Source organism: Aspergillus tanneri, assembly GCF_003426965.1.
Source record: "Aspergillus tanneri strain NIH1004 chromosome Unknown AapTan_7_pilon_pilon_pilon, whole genome shotgun sequence".
In the NCBI taxonomy this organism is placed as follows: domain Eukaryota; kingdom Fungi; phylum Ascomycota; class Eurotiomycetes; order Eurotiales; family Aspergillaceae; genus Aspergillus; species Aspergillus tanneri.
The window spans coordinates 350994-366173 of NW_022984634.1; the positions used below are offsets into that span (position 1 = coordinate 350994).

Here is a 15180-nt window from a genome sequence, read left to right on the forward strand (position 1 = left end):
TTTCGTCAATCCGTAAAATAAAGGAAGAGGGGGGAAGGGTAAGAGAAAGAATGCTTTATAGCTATTCTATACGGCAACCTGGGATTATATCTGGTCTTCTCCAAGCCGTTTTTGAACAACCTTTAGCATCCACAATGAGCGTAGCTAAAAGCTTCGGTGGCCGGTTCATCCCTCTGTATGAACGACTATCGGATGGAATTGATCTGAACGATGCAATCAAGACAGGTTTATTACTGGCAGTTCTCTGGGTAAGAGTATTGTGGACCCAGGAAGCTCAAGACTCTCTGGTGCTGACATGGACTAGAAAATATGGGATTGGGTATACAATCTATATTTGCATCCATCTGCCAGATATCCCGGCCCGCTATTCTGTCGAATGAGCATTTTGCCCAATCTTTACTACGCCTGGAAGGGGACTAAGCACTTGAAAGCCGATGAATTGCACAGGAAATACGGTATGAGCGAAGCTCCCCACAACAGTTTAATGCAGATAATAATGCAACCAATGAGGACAGGCGATGTTGTCCGCCTGGAACCAGGCTTTCTCTCCATTATCAGTCCCAACGCTGTTCAAGGTACAGTCCCTAGGAAGCACTCGCACATTTAGCTGATGTTCTCGGAGATATTTACGGTAGTCGCTCTCAATTCGAGAAGGGAACCTTTTATTCCAGAGGGCCTAAAGAGAGCCAAGTCCTAACTGTAAGCTGTCTATCCCCCTCTAGCAGACCTCCCACCAGTGCAGTATTGCTAATATCTAGCAAGAACTTAGCGACAGCGGTAGATAAAAAGGTCCATGCTCGGAAACGTAGGATTATGTCGCACGCTTTTAGCGAGGCAGCTGTTCGATCGTACGAAGAAACAGTACTTGGCAAAATCCGGCTTTTCTGCCACCGGATCTCGGATTCTACAGCCTTTGGAGAGGAATATAAAAATATGTCGAGATGGTTCTCGTATCTGACCTACGATATTATGGGCAATCTCACATTCGGGCATGATTACGGCATGCTGACTAGAACTGACGACCACTTCATTCAACCGCTCATTGACACTTTCCAGCACAGCCAGGTTGTCTTGGGAGTCGTTCCTTGGGTCGAGCGCTGGGGATTAGCTCCATTGCTATTCGTGAACATCCTCTTAGCTGTGAGACGGTTCCGGAAGTATGTGGACAATCAGGTAAATCATCGGATAGCCGAGGAAAAGGCCGGCAGGGGACCGGAGGATATCTTCAAACTTCTCCTTTCGCAAACGGATAAAAACACAGGCGAGAGGATGGAGTTTAAGGAACTCTCCGATGAGGCTGTTGTCTTGATTATTGCCGGTGGGCTTTCTTCCAGCATGTAGTCTTGGGGCTAGTGGATAGATTCTTTTGACAGAAAACGAACTGACAAGTCCATTCCAGCCAGCGACACGACTGGAACCGCATTGTCTGGCCTTTCATTCTATCTGGCCCGGTATCCAGAATGTTACGCCAAGCTAAAGCAAGAAGTCCGCTCTACCTTCTCCACCGTGGAGGAAATTGTAAGTGGCAAGAAGCTTTTGCAATGCAAGTACCTCCGCGCCTGCGTGGAAGAAGCCCTCCGCATGTCCCCAGGCGTCCCAGGCTACCTTGTCCGTGAATCCCCCAAGGATGCCACGATTGATGGCCATTTCATCCCCGCCAACACGCAGATTGGAGTCCCCGGTTGGACCATGCATCGCAACCCAGAATTCTTCCCGGATCCACAAGTCTTCAAGCCGGAACGCTGGCTGACCGAGTCGGAAGCCGAGCTACAACGTTTACGCTCCGTTCATTTTCCATTCAGCTATGGGCCGCGAGCCTGTATTGGCAAGAACCTGGCTTACAATACGATCTATCTGGTCATCGCGCGGATTGCTTTCCTGTTTGAAATCGAGTCGAGTGAGCCCCTGCCGTTGGAATTCCATGTGAAGGATCATTTTGCTGCGGGCGAGAAAAATGGTCCTTATCTGAAGTTTATGCAGAGTAGATGAATGAGCGTCTGAAAAGGTTAAGGCTCTCACTCCTTGATAAAGTAAATAAGAAAAGATCATGTAAAGATGCTTTGGTTTTGTCTTAGGGATCTCAACTTCCGAAGCGCAATGTATTCAATTAGTTAGTCCAATGGGGACCGACACGTCGGTCCGCAGTTCATATATATGACAAATATATAAGCTCATCCGTCTCCCATTAGATTGTTATTGTTGATAACACATTATTCTTCATTAATTTTCCAGAGCTATGGCTGTTTCTACAGGATGGCTCTCCAACCGAGTCCGCTCAAACGTTGAGCGTATGCTACCAGGGATCACTTCCGCCCTGATTGAGAAAGACAAAAGTGCTATTATAGATCTTGCCACTGCCGAAAATCATGTCATCCGAGAAGAGCTGATTAACGTCTACAAAGAAGTCTTAAATGAGAAGCTGGTTCCCCAGGTTCGTCGAGTTACATGTCTTTGCCACTTTCCCTCGGCCCTGCTATTTGAAAGGGAAAAACCCCCTTTCTACAGAAAGAAAGAGGAAGGAATAAATAAATGTGGCTTATTGGGAAGCTCTAGAGCAATTGAATGACAGAGCACCAGGCATTGTCATACCCTTCCGGCTTTGGTGGCGAACCATATCTACTTCAGTCTCTCACCGTTCTGATAAACCAATATTTTGAGCCATGCATCCCAATAGATATCAGCCATGTTGTTGCCGGTCCGGGAGCAACAGCATGTTTGACTTCGCTTTTAGTGAGTATATGTAATGTGGGAGATGCAGTCATTGCTCCTGGGTCATACTGGAGTATGTACCGGTCTGCCTCTTGCAGACAGTCATCACTGACTCCTTGCTCTCCAGATGGTTTTGACATCCACTTTTCGTTGCATCCAGAAGTAACCATAATCCAAGGTGATTATGGACGAGTTCCTGGAGACGAAGTAGATGCCCTCGGTTTACTCGCATGCCTCCAACAGGCATTCGATGACGCAAGGCGTCGTGACAAAAGTGTGCGAGCGGTGGTGCTTACCAACCCGCATAATCCATCAGGGCGCTGTTATAGTCTGAGTGCTTTGGGAAGCGCGGCCCGATTCTGCCAAGAGAAGAACATTCACTTGATTTCCGACGAAGTATACGCTCTGAGCACTTTTGGGTCAGCGAAGGAAGGTGGAAAGTTCGTTTCCGCCCTGACATTAGACCTGCCCTCACTGGGTGTTGATCGGGCCCGGATTCATACGATCTGGAGCACAAGTAAGGATTTTGGGAGCAGCGGATGCCGATTGGTATGCAGTTTCTCTATATTTCCATGTTATGCATGCATGTCTTACCTAACACGTTGATTCAAGGGGTGTATTGTATCTCAGGCAAACGAGGCACTTCGGGCAAGTGTTGGTCTAATGACAACTACTCAGATATCCAGACTATCGTCTTTAGCCACTGCTGGGCTACTTCAACATTGCCACCTGTCACACCTCATGTTACTGAACTGTCAACGGCTAGCAGAGTCCTACGATCAGGTTACAAGATGGCTAACCCGGCATTGGTTCCCCTTCATTCCAGCGACCGCGGGTCTCTATGTTCTTGCTCGGCTGGCTCCACATGCTGCAACCTGGGATCAAGAAGCTGAAGTGCTACTCAAGATCAAGGCCGCTGGAGTTCTCCTTGTTTCCGGTCGCTCGTTTCATCTCCAGGAGAGGCAAATGGGCTGGTTTCGTATTGTAATCTCCGTTAAGCCGCACATACTGGAAGAAGCACTTCGACGAATGGAAAGGGCGTTGAACATTGGTTAGATGGATACACATCTGATATATCGTCTACCTGTCTGTCTATGTGTAGCGTCCGCTTTGACCATTCTTTTTTCCTAGGAATACTCTACTAACTTGTAAAAGTCTTTCAAAAACCATATCAAAGCCTTAATACACATCTATCTTTTGCCTTATCCAACAGCAATAGACACTTCAAAGCTAATTGACTGTCAGTAAATCAATGGCAACGCCACATTCAATTTCGAGTTTTGACCTTTTGATATACCCAACCCGCTCTGGGTTCTCGGGTGGGTCAGGATATATATACTATATCTGGAGATACATATTTCACCCGCCTAACCCCCAACCTAAATTTGTGGATCTAAGCATTTATTTACTTGTTATTCACCGATGCCGGGTCTAAAGACGGTCGTGAATGGCAGTTGTGAGTGCGTTAATCCGCCGATGGAGGTTATTACATAGACTACGAGGAGCTGTCATGGCTCTTGAATGGTTCTCATCCGGGGTCGCCACGTCCGGACGGAGAGAAGTCGCCTTGTCGACGAGTTCCGAAAGTCGCCGGAGTTCGCCGAGCATAATATGTGTCCAGACATCAGCAGCGTCTTCCGGGTCGGCCTGGAAGCTCCCGAGACGCAGGCTGGAAAACCCGGCACCACCTTTACTGTTCGTCCCATAGCCCGGCTGTGCAGGCGGTGCATAATCACCGCCACGCCTGCGACCCAATCTCACGAATATGGCTTCGTACAGGGAAATGAGGAGGTCCAGCGCTGTCACAATGAGCATAGGACAGGAAGAGCACTGATTGAACGAGTCGAGCTCTATGGTGGCACGGAGCTCGCGGGCACAGCCCTTACCCGCTTGCATAAGTTCATCGATAGGGCGCATCTCTTCCTTCAGCTGCAGTTCGAGAGCTGTAATATTGGCAAAACAGACACGAAGGATATCCGGAGCATTGTCTGCCTTGCTATCCGATCTGCTCAGCATCGTGTGTAACTCCTCGTACCCCACCTGGCATGTTCGTGGCAAGGAGGTCGGCCTGGTCGACTCCATCGCATTGGTGCATGAAATACTACTACTGGTCAATGGCGGTAGTTCAGTAATACCGTCGTCCCCGGCTGTGTGCTGACTCTGAGGACTGTAGCTAATAAGAGCTTCAAGCTCCTCAAATCTACCGAAGGACAGGTCCTGATTTATAGCTGTACTGCTCTCTGTCGTCAATGTGGAAAGGATTTCATCACATCCTGACGGAGTCCAACTGCTGAAAAAGATTGGCTCATCAACAGCTGCAGGGAGCGTCGTATCGTCTCGATTATGTGAGTGGCAACCCGCAGAATTGGCAGGAGGATTTTCCGGTCTTGCATCCGAGGCTTCGACGGCGGACTTTCTTGATTTGCGCCTCTTGGTGCATCTACCCACCATGGAAATCTCATATCGGCATGGGGCACCTATGTTGAGGCATCGGGTGCAGCCAGACCTCTCTCCGCTGCATTTTACCTATCTCGTGCTCGTCAGCAAACCATCAGGTACGAGACCGACAACATAGAGGGGTTATGTATACCTTAGAGGCATGACATTCGTTGCAGGCGGTCCGTAAACGGGGCCATGAAGGGTCTGTGGTAGACATAAAACCTCTTTTTCTCTGTTTGATATCCCTTTGCCTCTGGGCGGGTGTTGTAAGATTGCACCGCACTATTTAGATAAGAAGGAAGTGTTGCTTTATTATAACTACCTGGATCATTAATGCGTCAGCCACTCTTAGATGCCATATTATACCCGCTTTACCTCGGATTGGGACCCCTGCTAGCAATCTATTCTACAAAACTGCCCCCTGTAAAACATATCCTAGTCAGCCTGATGCTGCCCAGTGCAGCAAAATGCAGCTAAAATTAGCGTGTTGTCAGCTAATGTTAGCCTTCACAGCAGGCAAAAATGAAGCTATTCAGATGGTTCTCAAGGTGCCTGTATGCTGGCAAATAGCAATTTGCTACGCCTTGATCCCCATGCGAAATTCCATGAGTTATCAAGGTTTTAAGTCACAAAAGTGATCACGCCTTAACGTCTATTCTGAGGCCATTGCGATGACCTTCAACTGTAACTCCTGTAAGCAGTGCTCTTGGCATTATCTATAAACCCTGCTAGGACGTAGCGAAGAGGGGTAATGCCGTAAGATTCCCCACCTCCTTGTACCCTTGATGTTCGATGCATGACATTGATGTAATTATGACGTGTCAGTACATTGCTAGTGCATGCCTTGTCTTCCGCAGGAGCCATTAAAAAAGAAACGTGGCGTGAGTGAAAATCAAGGCAATAACACGAACAACTACACAGGTACTATCTCGATAACAAAATTATAACATATCAAAGTTGTACTAGATTTTGATAAGAGGCATTTACCTTAGAAAGTGGTGTACATATAGGACAGCAGACGAACCTATTGCTAGAAACTGCACTCTAGGTGTAAGCAACATTATAGTGAGCTATCACTAAGCAGAGTTCTGTAAGCGCCTGGCCAACGTGTGGGTCGAGACAGGTCGTAGGTCGGAGCGCCCCGCGTTATTACGGAAACACTATAATCCGCCCGACTTGGCGGTGCGGAGTATCTGACGACTTTAGATAGTCGAGCACCCAAGATCTGGAGCAGAGCACCCAGATAGGATTGCAAGAGACTCAGTTGGTTGAGATACTGTGATTCCTGGTGTTTCCACTGAATGACATCTACTTCCTAGTTAGGCTAGTTGTCCTGTAGTTGATAGAATAGCTCCCTGCGCATCACTTCCCCTGAATTCCACAACAATCGTGACCAGATTTCCCCACCTACTAGCTTGGAACTTGTCAAATAATATGGGTGTTGGTGGATGTTCGCGAGGCACAATTCTCTTCAATTCAGGAGCTCGGGCGAGCTGACTATCTAGATGGGTGACTAAGTGAGGCCACGTGACCATACCGAATATGGTAGGTCCCTAACAGTGGACCAGAATCATGTGACTAGATCGGTGTAAAACCCCCGCGGAGCACACAACAAAATAATCAATCAAGGATAGCCAAGAAGAATAATCAAGAAGAGCCCAACCAGCTCAATTCATTCAAATAAGACCTTTTACCAGTCGTACTCTATTTCCTCTTCGGGACTAGCCGTATATCTGACAGAACTGGAGCTCTTGCTGTGACGACTCGTGTGACCACAAAATCGCGCATGCCAGCTGCCCTTCAGTCAATACAACATTCTGCTCAACGCTAAGCCACAAGAACACGCAGCATGTCGAGAGCTTTGAAGTCAGAGTGGTTAAATTCCAGCTATTCTACTGTATACGTCGAAGTTCCTCCCTCTCAATTGTGTCGTTTTCTATCTTTTCCTTTCTCTAACAACTCAAGTTTATTTTGCCCATGGCTACCTATGATCCATTTTAGACAGACTCGCCTATGCCAAATATGCTGTCTTGCTCACCCGCAAAGGGTTGTTTCCCCCTCTTAGATACTAGCGAAAAAAAAATTCATTTCTTGAAGGACCCTACTTATTCGGCTTCGATCCTCTCGTATGTCATGCTACAGGCTGACCGCAAGAACCGGTCGACCTTCATGAAGCATTGCTTGTCCCGTAGGGATATTCTAGTCGCCATCTTAAGTAGGGACTGCCGGTATTGGCCATTGGCTGTTTTGAATAATTTATAACTCTGAATAAGGCGAGTAGCGAGGTTGGCCCTAAGATGGCGAGAGCATGCTTGCTATTGATGAAACAGTGTGCCTAATTGAGTCTCCCAGCGATGAAGCTCTTGCTTGCACTGCTGATCTCCTAGCCACACAGCAGAGAACTCGATGGCAGAGTCAAACTTCTGTAACAAGCTACAGCGGCTCTGGGGACTCCTATGCACCGCCGCATGTCGAATATTGTTCGATTTTGTGGGGTTCGGAATTGATTGTATTCAGAAGGATATTCTTCCCAACCATCTATGAGAGATATTGGGTATATATATTTCACATGATGTTTCGGTCTGGACTAGTTTATTCTGACACCTCGGCGCAATCCCACTATTTTGATTGGCACAACTTGGGGTGCCAGACTCGAGCGAAGTCAAAAGAGTACTCTTAGCCGTAGTCTTCTGTAAGATAAGCAAGTAGTATCAACACGGAAACTCTGAAGCTATCTAATACAGATCAGCCCCTGGATGCAGCCATGAATCATATGGCGAAACTATCACAAAGAAGAGCGATCGTCTGTTTCCGTTACGACACGACTGCAGCAGTAACTGGAAAGCAGCACGCTCAAAGGAACCGACTGCTTGGCATGGGGGTTGGGATAGCTTCAAAGGCACCAAACTTTTGCAACTTCTCTCGAACCGGTCCTCTGCGCTGATTGTCTGCTGCCCTGACTTCGTGAGATGCACAGACTGTGTTATTCGTTGCTCCTTCCGGCCGGTCCCTCCTCTCTACATTCCTTTTCTTTTTCTTTTCCTTTTTCCTTTTTCTTTTTTATTCAGCGATTATTTTGACCGTCCAAATGGAAGCTCAGTGCTTGCCTGAGCAGAAGTGCAGCCGCTGGGGATCGTAAATTTCCCTGCTTTGAATCGGCACTGGTGACGCTCAGCAGCATGCAGCCGGACCTAGGACCTCACAACAATTGTATATCTATATGAGGGTGTCAGAAACCTGGGTCTTTCCCTGTTTGTCTAGCACTATTTATAGTTATTTAGTTGGTGATTTTTTTATTATCAAATCAATTAACAATTACTTTGAAGCATTTAACTCCTTAGTACCAATATGGTTTTTACTGTGATGGATTGGTTGTCTCTGCGCTAGTAGAGACCATAAAAAGATACAGGACGACTGATCGAAAAAATCACTCGCAAATAGCACCCTATATAATAGAGAAGACCTTAGTTTGAGCAATAGGGTTCAACCTTTGATATTTACTTGCCTTTTGGGGACTGCTTGGCACTGTAATTCGTCTATAGTACATCCTAGCTGGTGATATATATAATATAAATCTTATGCCAACTAAAGTAAATACTGCGATTGACCTGGGCTTTGCTCTCACCCTCTGGGCTAAACAACAGCATTATATAATTTTATATTTACATGAACGTCAGTATCATAACCGTTAAGCATAAGCATGGGATCAATTTTGTCAGATTTCACACGGGACGCCAAATACAACTGCACACTGGAAAGCTAATACAGAATACTACCCATTGCAATCCATCACTAACCAAACAAAAAGCCACCATCGTCGTCATCAGACCCTTTCATCGCTTTCTCGAAGTCCTTATCTGATTTGATGCGATATTCCACGGCTCCCAATCCACTCACGACAATCCAATCCAGCAACTCCGGATCCGCCTGAATATAGATCAGAAACGCATACTTCTTTCCATCTGGTAACATGGTATTTGGCTGCTGGGTTTTCCATTTACTAAACCGGGCCAACACCGTTTTGTTCTGATCCACCAATTTGAAGCGCTTCTTGAACAAGTCCTCCTCCTTCCACTCCAGGTTACCTAAACGCGGATGGGGGAATCGGTGCCCGGAGGATAGAATATCGGGCCGCTTCATTTGAAGCTCGGGGATGTTGTGAATGGACAGGTTGATCTTGGACGAGAGCGAGGAGACAGCGACGGTGCCTACTCGCACCTGTGATGGTGGCGGTGCGGCTGGCTGTGGTGGGTAGTAATGGCCGTAAGGGTTTGCTGGCATATAACCATGCGGTTGGGGAGGTGGTTGATAGTAGGGCGGTTGTCCATATCCATGTCCATGTCCATATCCCATCGGCTGTGGTGGAGGCGGAGCGGGAGCGGATTGGAAACGAGAGATTATAAGGTTCGGCTTTGACTTTGATGCCTCGACATAGTATTGAGGTACTGCGGCCCCATTGTACTGGAGAGCATAGACGGTAAAGGGCCCTTCTAGGTTGGGACGCGGGATAATCAAGGTCTGAACGGCCTGCATGACTGCCAGGCCAAGAGTTCTTGTACTAGACTGAAATCGAGAATATTGCAACGCACACAACAGTGCATGAGTGTGTCAAGCGAAGGATGAACAAGATTAATATATAGACAGATTAAGATTGTTCCAATTTTACATACTGCAATGGTGTCCTACCACAACAGGACAAAATGAGGGGCGAAGGGTCGCATGCGGATTTGATTGGACAATCCGGACAAACGGCAGGGGCTACACGAGAATAATTGTGGAGGTGTCTCGAACTCGACTTTGCTGCCTATTCCAGATTGACTCATATGCTGCGGAACTCAGCCACTTTCTGATTTGTTGCGATCTCGGTGCTCGAGTATGGATGGTTACCGGGTGTGGCGAAGCAGACTATGTATTGACTCCGAAAGGGCGCAGGAAAGTCACATGACAGGACTATCCAAGCCTTGGAGCAAGGTGGACCAATGAAGAAGAAAAAAGAACGAAGGGTCTGGGGCGCAGTCAGTAGTATCCACCACATCCAGCCCTACGCTATTACTATTCCGGAGGTGATTACAGCCACACCTACGATGCATAGCTTCGTCTGGCAACTGTCCATATCAGAACTGTGCGGTTCTCTGAGTTTTATATTCTGTCTGCCTTAAAGCTTGACCGGAGCTTGCCGCTTTTCCGGAGAATTGGTTGTGGGTAGGCAGATCCCTTTACCAAGACTGTTAGGGACCTACCATATTCGGTATGGTCACGTGGCCTCACTTAGTCACCATCTAGATAGTCAGCTCGCCCAAGCCCCCTGAATTGAAGAGAATTGTGCCTCGCGAACAAAGACATACAGTCACATGCTGCTATTATAAAGTATCCTGTCTTCGATAGTATCTCGGCTGACTTCGTACGCATTTCTATCTGTCGGCAACAGTTAACGTTTCATGTTTATGTTTCTACATTTTATGGCCAGCTCTACAGAATATATTCGAACGAAGAACTCTTGCATCTGTGTATTTCTGGACAAAACCCCCAGACAGAAAACAGTCACGTATACAAAGCAATCTCATCCATTTCTCAAAAACTCAGAAGTTTACTATTACAAGGAAAACCAACTGCAGGATTCAATGTCACGGCTTTTATACCTGGTGGGTGTAGGCGTGCCAATGGAATGTATCACACCGTACGGTGTATAGTCCTCAGCCTGCTAGCTACTACGTATAGTCAATAATATCCCGGAAAAATAACCTTCAGTTATTCTATTTCTAGTTACACACTCAGATTGAGTGTGTGTTTTCAATCCGGAGATGTCAATTACTATATAGATAGCCAGGTGTTGAATCTGCCTATCTACTGAGCGTATGTTCAGGAAAAGTAGGATTCCACCCGAACATAACTATTCCCGTAGCTTCAAGCCCTTGACCACCGCAGAAGAACAGCAGCAATAATAACTGGCAAGACGCTAACCAACTCCCCCAACCCAGCAAACTCGGGTGGAATTCTAGCGTTTACAAATGCGCCCGCAGCAAGGAGGATAGCAAACAGATTGTAGGCAAAGCTCCATCCAAAGTTGAACATTATCCGGTTCATTGCTTTCCGACTGATGGCAATCGCGACAAGAACTCCCGCGAGGTACGGACGCACGAGAACAACATCCGCGGCGGACTTTGCCACATCTGTTCCTTCATTCATATGCACGCCGATTGTAGCTTGAGCCAATGCAACGGCGTCGTTGGTCCCGTCGCCGCAGAATAAAACGACAGGGCTCTTTTTCTTGTGCTTATTGGCGCAGGCACTGGCTGGGCCAGCCAGGAGACTTTGAATATATCTCTGCTTGTCGGTGGGAGTGCAGCGTGAACGTACGTTGGCGTCTGGGATATTGAGCTGTGTGGCAACTGAGTGAACCACGCCATCGTCGTCACCCGAGATGATGTGGACCGAAATGCCACGTTGCTGCAGCTTCTGGACAGTAGAGAGCGCTTCGGGACGGAGTGTGTCTTCGAGAGCATAGACAGCAGCCAGCGAGCCGTTTATGGTGAAGCAGAAAACTGTAAACCTCTGGGATAATACAGACTGGATATAAGGATCAGAGGAAAGGCCAAGATAGCGAGAATTCCCACAACGGAGATCATAACCCATTGCACTGCCTTGTACACCCTTTCCCGTCAAGGTTTGTACATCAGACACCGCTAAGCTCGATACACCGTTTGCTTTCAGGTGTGTTGCAATCGCGGCGGAAACGGGGTGCTTAATGCCGCTGATCAGACCTAGAAGCAACGACTTCGCAGTGTTCGGGTCAGGGTCGATATATTTCTCCCGCACAACGGTGAGCCTTCCCTGGGTGAGGGTACCAGTTTTGTCGAAAACGGCATGAGAAGTCTTATAAGCCACCTCCAAGCTCTCAGCAGACTTGAATATCACACCCCGTTCCGCAGAAAAACCGCTAGCGATAACAACAACCATGGGAACCGCCAGACCGATGGCGCACGGGCAAGACACAATAAGCACCGTTACAGCATAAGTGATCGCCTGGATGGTGGCTTCTCGTCCAGATTGATTCCGTACCGTGATACCAATTGCTGTCCAAATTACCAGCGTGATTATTGTCAGAGTCACAACGAGGGGCACAAAATAGCCAGAAATGCGGTCTGCAATGTCATGGATTTTGGGCTTTGAAAGTTTGGCTTCATCGACCATTCCCGCAATGGTGCTAATCGTGTTGTCACAAGGGAGTCGGCTGAGGCGAACCAAGAGCGTTCCGGATCCATTAATAGACCCGGCCATGACAGTGGACTGTATATGCTTCTCGACCGGATTTGACTCTCCAGTCATCATAGACTCATCGACCTCGGACGATCCAGAGATGACCGTTCCGTCAGTTGGCACCCGAGAGTCGGCCATAACCTTGAAGATGTCACCATATTGGAGGAGCCTAGTGTCAGTTTTACTTTCATTTCCCGCATCATCCACAAGAACGGCCACCGGCGACTGGAGAGAGCGCATGGAGATTGATTCGACGGCTTTGTGACGGGCAAGAGCACTGACAAACCGGCCTACCATGATGAGAGTGACCAGCAATGTGCTGGTTTCGAAAAATTGGCCTGTTGATAACGGCGTCCCGCTCACGAGAAATCCGAATGAGACCACCGAGACAACGTAGGCAGTGGTAGTACTTAATACAATCAGTAGGTCCATTTCGATCGTCCTAGAGAAGATTAGACTCTTCAAAGCCTTAGGATAGAATGGGCCTGCGATGACGACTTGCACAGTGGTCGCAAGTGCCAGGGATGCAGAGCCATAAGCAATCTCCCTCTGCGGAAGGGGTGCCCAGGCCATTACTAGGACCGGGACGGTTAGCACAATTGATAGTAGTGTCATGTATCCCATCTCGCGGGCATGTCTACTGCCTGCTGCGAGGGTCGGGTCCGGACGAGGGGGTGCGAGGGTCACGGTCCTGCCCCATTCCCTGCTGAGCAGATCTCGTGCGCCGACGACAGTCGCGTCATAGGTGACTGTGACGGTGTTAGATCCAGCGATTTTCATCTCCATGACTCCGTCTGGCCACTTTTGGTTCACCAAGTCGATCGCATCGCCGGAGACCTGCAGGTCGATGTGGGATCCCTGATCGGTCCTTCGCTCACACTGGAACTCGGTGGTCCGTTCCAAGTACTTGATAATATCTGCAACAGATCCAGCACTGGGGTCAAGGTCAAACTCGGCCCTTGAGAGTACAAGGCTAGTCTTGACGTTCTGAATGGACTCCAGGGCGCCCAGGGTGCGTGTAAGCTTGGTTTCGCACCCCGTGCACGTCATGCCCGAGATGCTTAGAACCACATGCTCCCGACTCTGATAACCTTTCTCCAGGTCTCTTACATGGGAACTGCCTGAAGCTTTTGCGGGCTTCTCCGTAGATCTGATGAGTGGTTTTTCAACACAGCAGGCGTCAGCACATGAAGCCGCCTTGCTTGGCGTCTTGGGGTTGGAACAACAACTTTGATCACAAGCTCTACTTTTCCCTTTGAGACTCGTTTTGCAACGAGCCTTCAACGACCCCGATTGCGGTTGCAAAGAAGAGGTTGCGGAGCATGTCTGTATATCGAAGTTATCATTACTCGGGGTCTGAGGTAGGGCGGTTTTCTTCAAGCCGCGTTTTTTCTCCACGGGTGCATTATCACGCGATGCGCAACATGACTCTTGCCCAAGTGCTAGCAGAGCGCGACATATACAGCCGAGAGCTTCCAGTTTGTCTGCATATCTATCACGCACAGTCTGGGTATGATGGCTACAGGGCCTTCCATCCCGACTACCCATGCAGTCAGCATCGACGAGACCCTCCATTGAACTTCTGGATGTCTGTTCCCCTCTGAAGTCGAACTGTTTTTTCTCGCATTCGCGAAGTGCCAGGCGGCTGAGGCAGGAGGTATCACAACAAGGAGACGGCTTGTCCCGGCAGCAGATCGGCTTTTCACGGTCCTCCACTGGGGTTGGATCCCATTTAGAGCAGCAGCCTTTGTTGCAATCGTCTATTTCAGGTGTTTTAATGGACTCGGGAGAACAGCAACTATCACTCACCCCCTTTGGGCGGCCACAATCAGTCGCTCTCCCGAGTTTTGAAGGTCCACCGGTTGGCTCATCATGAGATATCTGCATTAGGGTAGACTGGCCAGAGCTCTCGTGGGCAGAACTCTCCTTGTCACAACAAGAAGATTTCCCGATCTCCCCCTTGTCACTGGAGCTGCGACAGCCATACTGCGCCGGTATGAACGGGGATGGGTGCTCTTCTGAAGTACTGTCGCTGACTGAACGACAGCAGATGGACTCCGATGCCATACTGATTCCTGTGTCTCTAGTTTGAAGGTGTTCTCCTGCGCAGCGGAATGGATTGTTTGTGGTGCGGGGGGACGTGCTATGAATTATGCCAGGTGACTCCCAGCCAATCAGAATGGGCCCATCCGGCTTTCCCTTTTGGGCCAATCCGCATCGTCACGGGGCCCCCAACAATGTCCAGAGAAGGACATGAGATCTCAACCAGGATACTCACTCGTGTTTGTCTGCTTTAATCCCCCATTTCATGCACATGGGTCTTCACAGCTCGTTACGTCTTTCTAGTAAGTCCGACAGAGAGAAAATTGGATCTACTACTGGATATTATGCCGTCTATCGCTGCTAATTTAGACCTACCTGATACGGGGCAAAGTAATCCCTATCATAATGTAAAGAAGCAATGGTTGTCATTAAAATTTGAATCCTGTAACAATATATCTTGAATTTTCTCAGAGACAGCCAAGTATATAAGACTAGGTAAAAGAGATATCTTATCCGCGCAAATACAAGCAATCCTAGTATTCCACTCTCTATTCCCATATTGCAGACATTAATTAGCCCCTCTATACTTATATCGTCGTCGTGGAAAGATTGTTTTTTTTAGCCTAGAACACGGCCAAGGGAGACTGTGGATGGGTGACATCCGAGGGCGCGCGCCCGACGAGCGAAAGGTCGAATTATTCCGTGAGCTGCATTCCCAATATCACCGACTAG

General features: G+C 48.2%; 4 protein-coding genes across 4 annotated transcripts; 1 reads left to right on the forward strand and 3 right to left on the reverse strand.

Annotated features, from left to right (window-relative positions):
* Positions 1-134: 134 nt before the first annotated feature.
* ATNIH1004_006727 (uncharacterized protein) lies at positions 135-3765 on the forward strand (the record flags this gene model as incomplete). The annotated part of the gene is made up of 8 exons (XM_033571354.1): positions 135-248; positions 305-575; positions 623-699; positions 763-1318; positions 1400-1957; positions 2253-2431; positions 2953-3258; positions 3322-3765. 8 exons carry the CDS (start codon positions 135-137, stop codon positions 3763-3765), a joined length of 2505 nt encoding a protein of 834 aa, XP_033424669.1.
* A 375-nt stretch (positions 3766-4140) lies between these two features.
* On the reverse strand, positions 4141-5160 carry ATNIH1004_006728 (uncharacterized protein; the record flags this gene model as incomplete). The annotated part of the gene is made up of 1 exon (XM_033571355.1): positions 4141-5160. One exon carries the CDS (start codon positions 5158-5160, stop codon positions 4141-4143), a length of 1020 nt encoding a protein of 339 aa, XP_033424670.1.
* A 3780-nt stretch (positions 5161-8940) lies between these two features.
* On the reverse strand, positions 8941-9869 carry ATNIH1004_006729 (uncharacterized protein; the record flags this gene model as incomplete). Its single annotated transcript, XM_033571356.1, has 2 exons — positions 8941-9706; positions 9841-9869. The coding sequence occupies 2 exons, from the start codon at positions 9867-9869 to the stop codon at positions 8941-8943; spliced, it is 795 nt and encodes a 264-aa protein (XP_033424671.1).
* A 1183-nt stretch (positions 9870-11052) lies between these two features.
* On the reverse strand, positions 11053-14472 carry ATNIH1004_006730 (cation-transporting P-type ATPase PCA1; the record flags this gene model as incomplete). The annotated part of the gene is made up of 1 exon (XM_033571357.1): positions 11053-14472. One exon carries the CDS (start codon positions 14470-14472, stop codon positions 11053-11055), a length of 3420 nt encoding a protein of 1139 aa, XP_033424672.1.
* Positions 14473-15180: the final 708 nt, after the last annotated feature.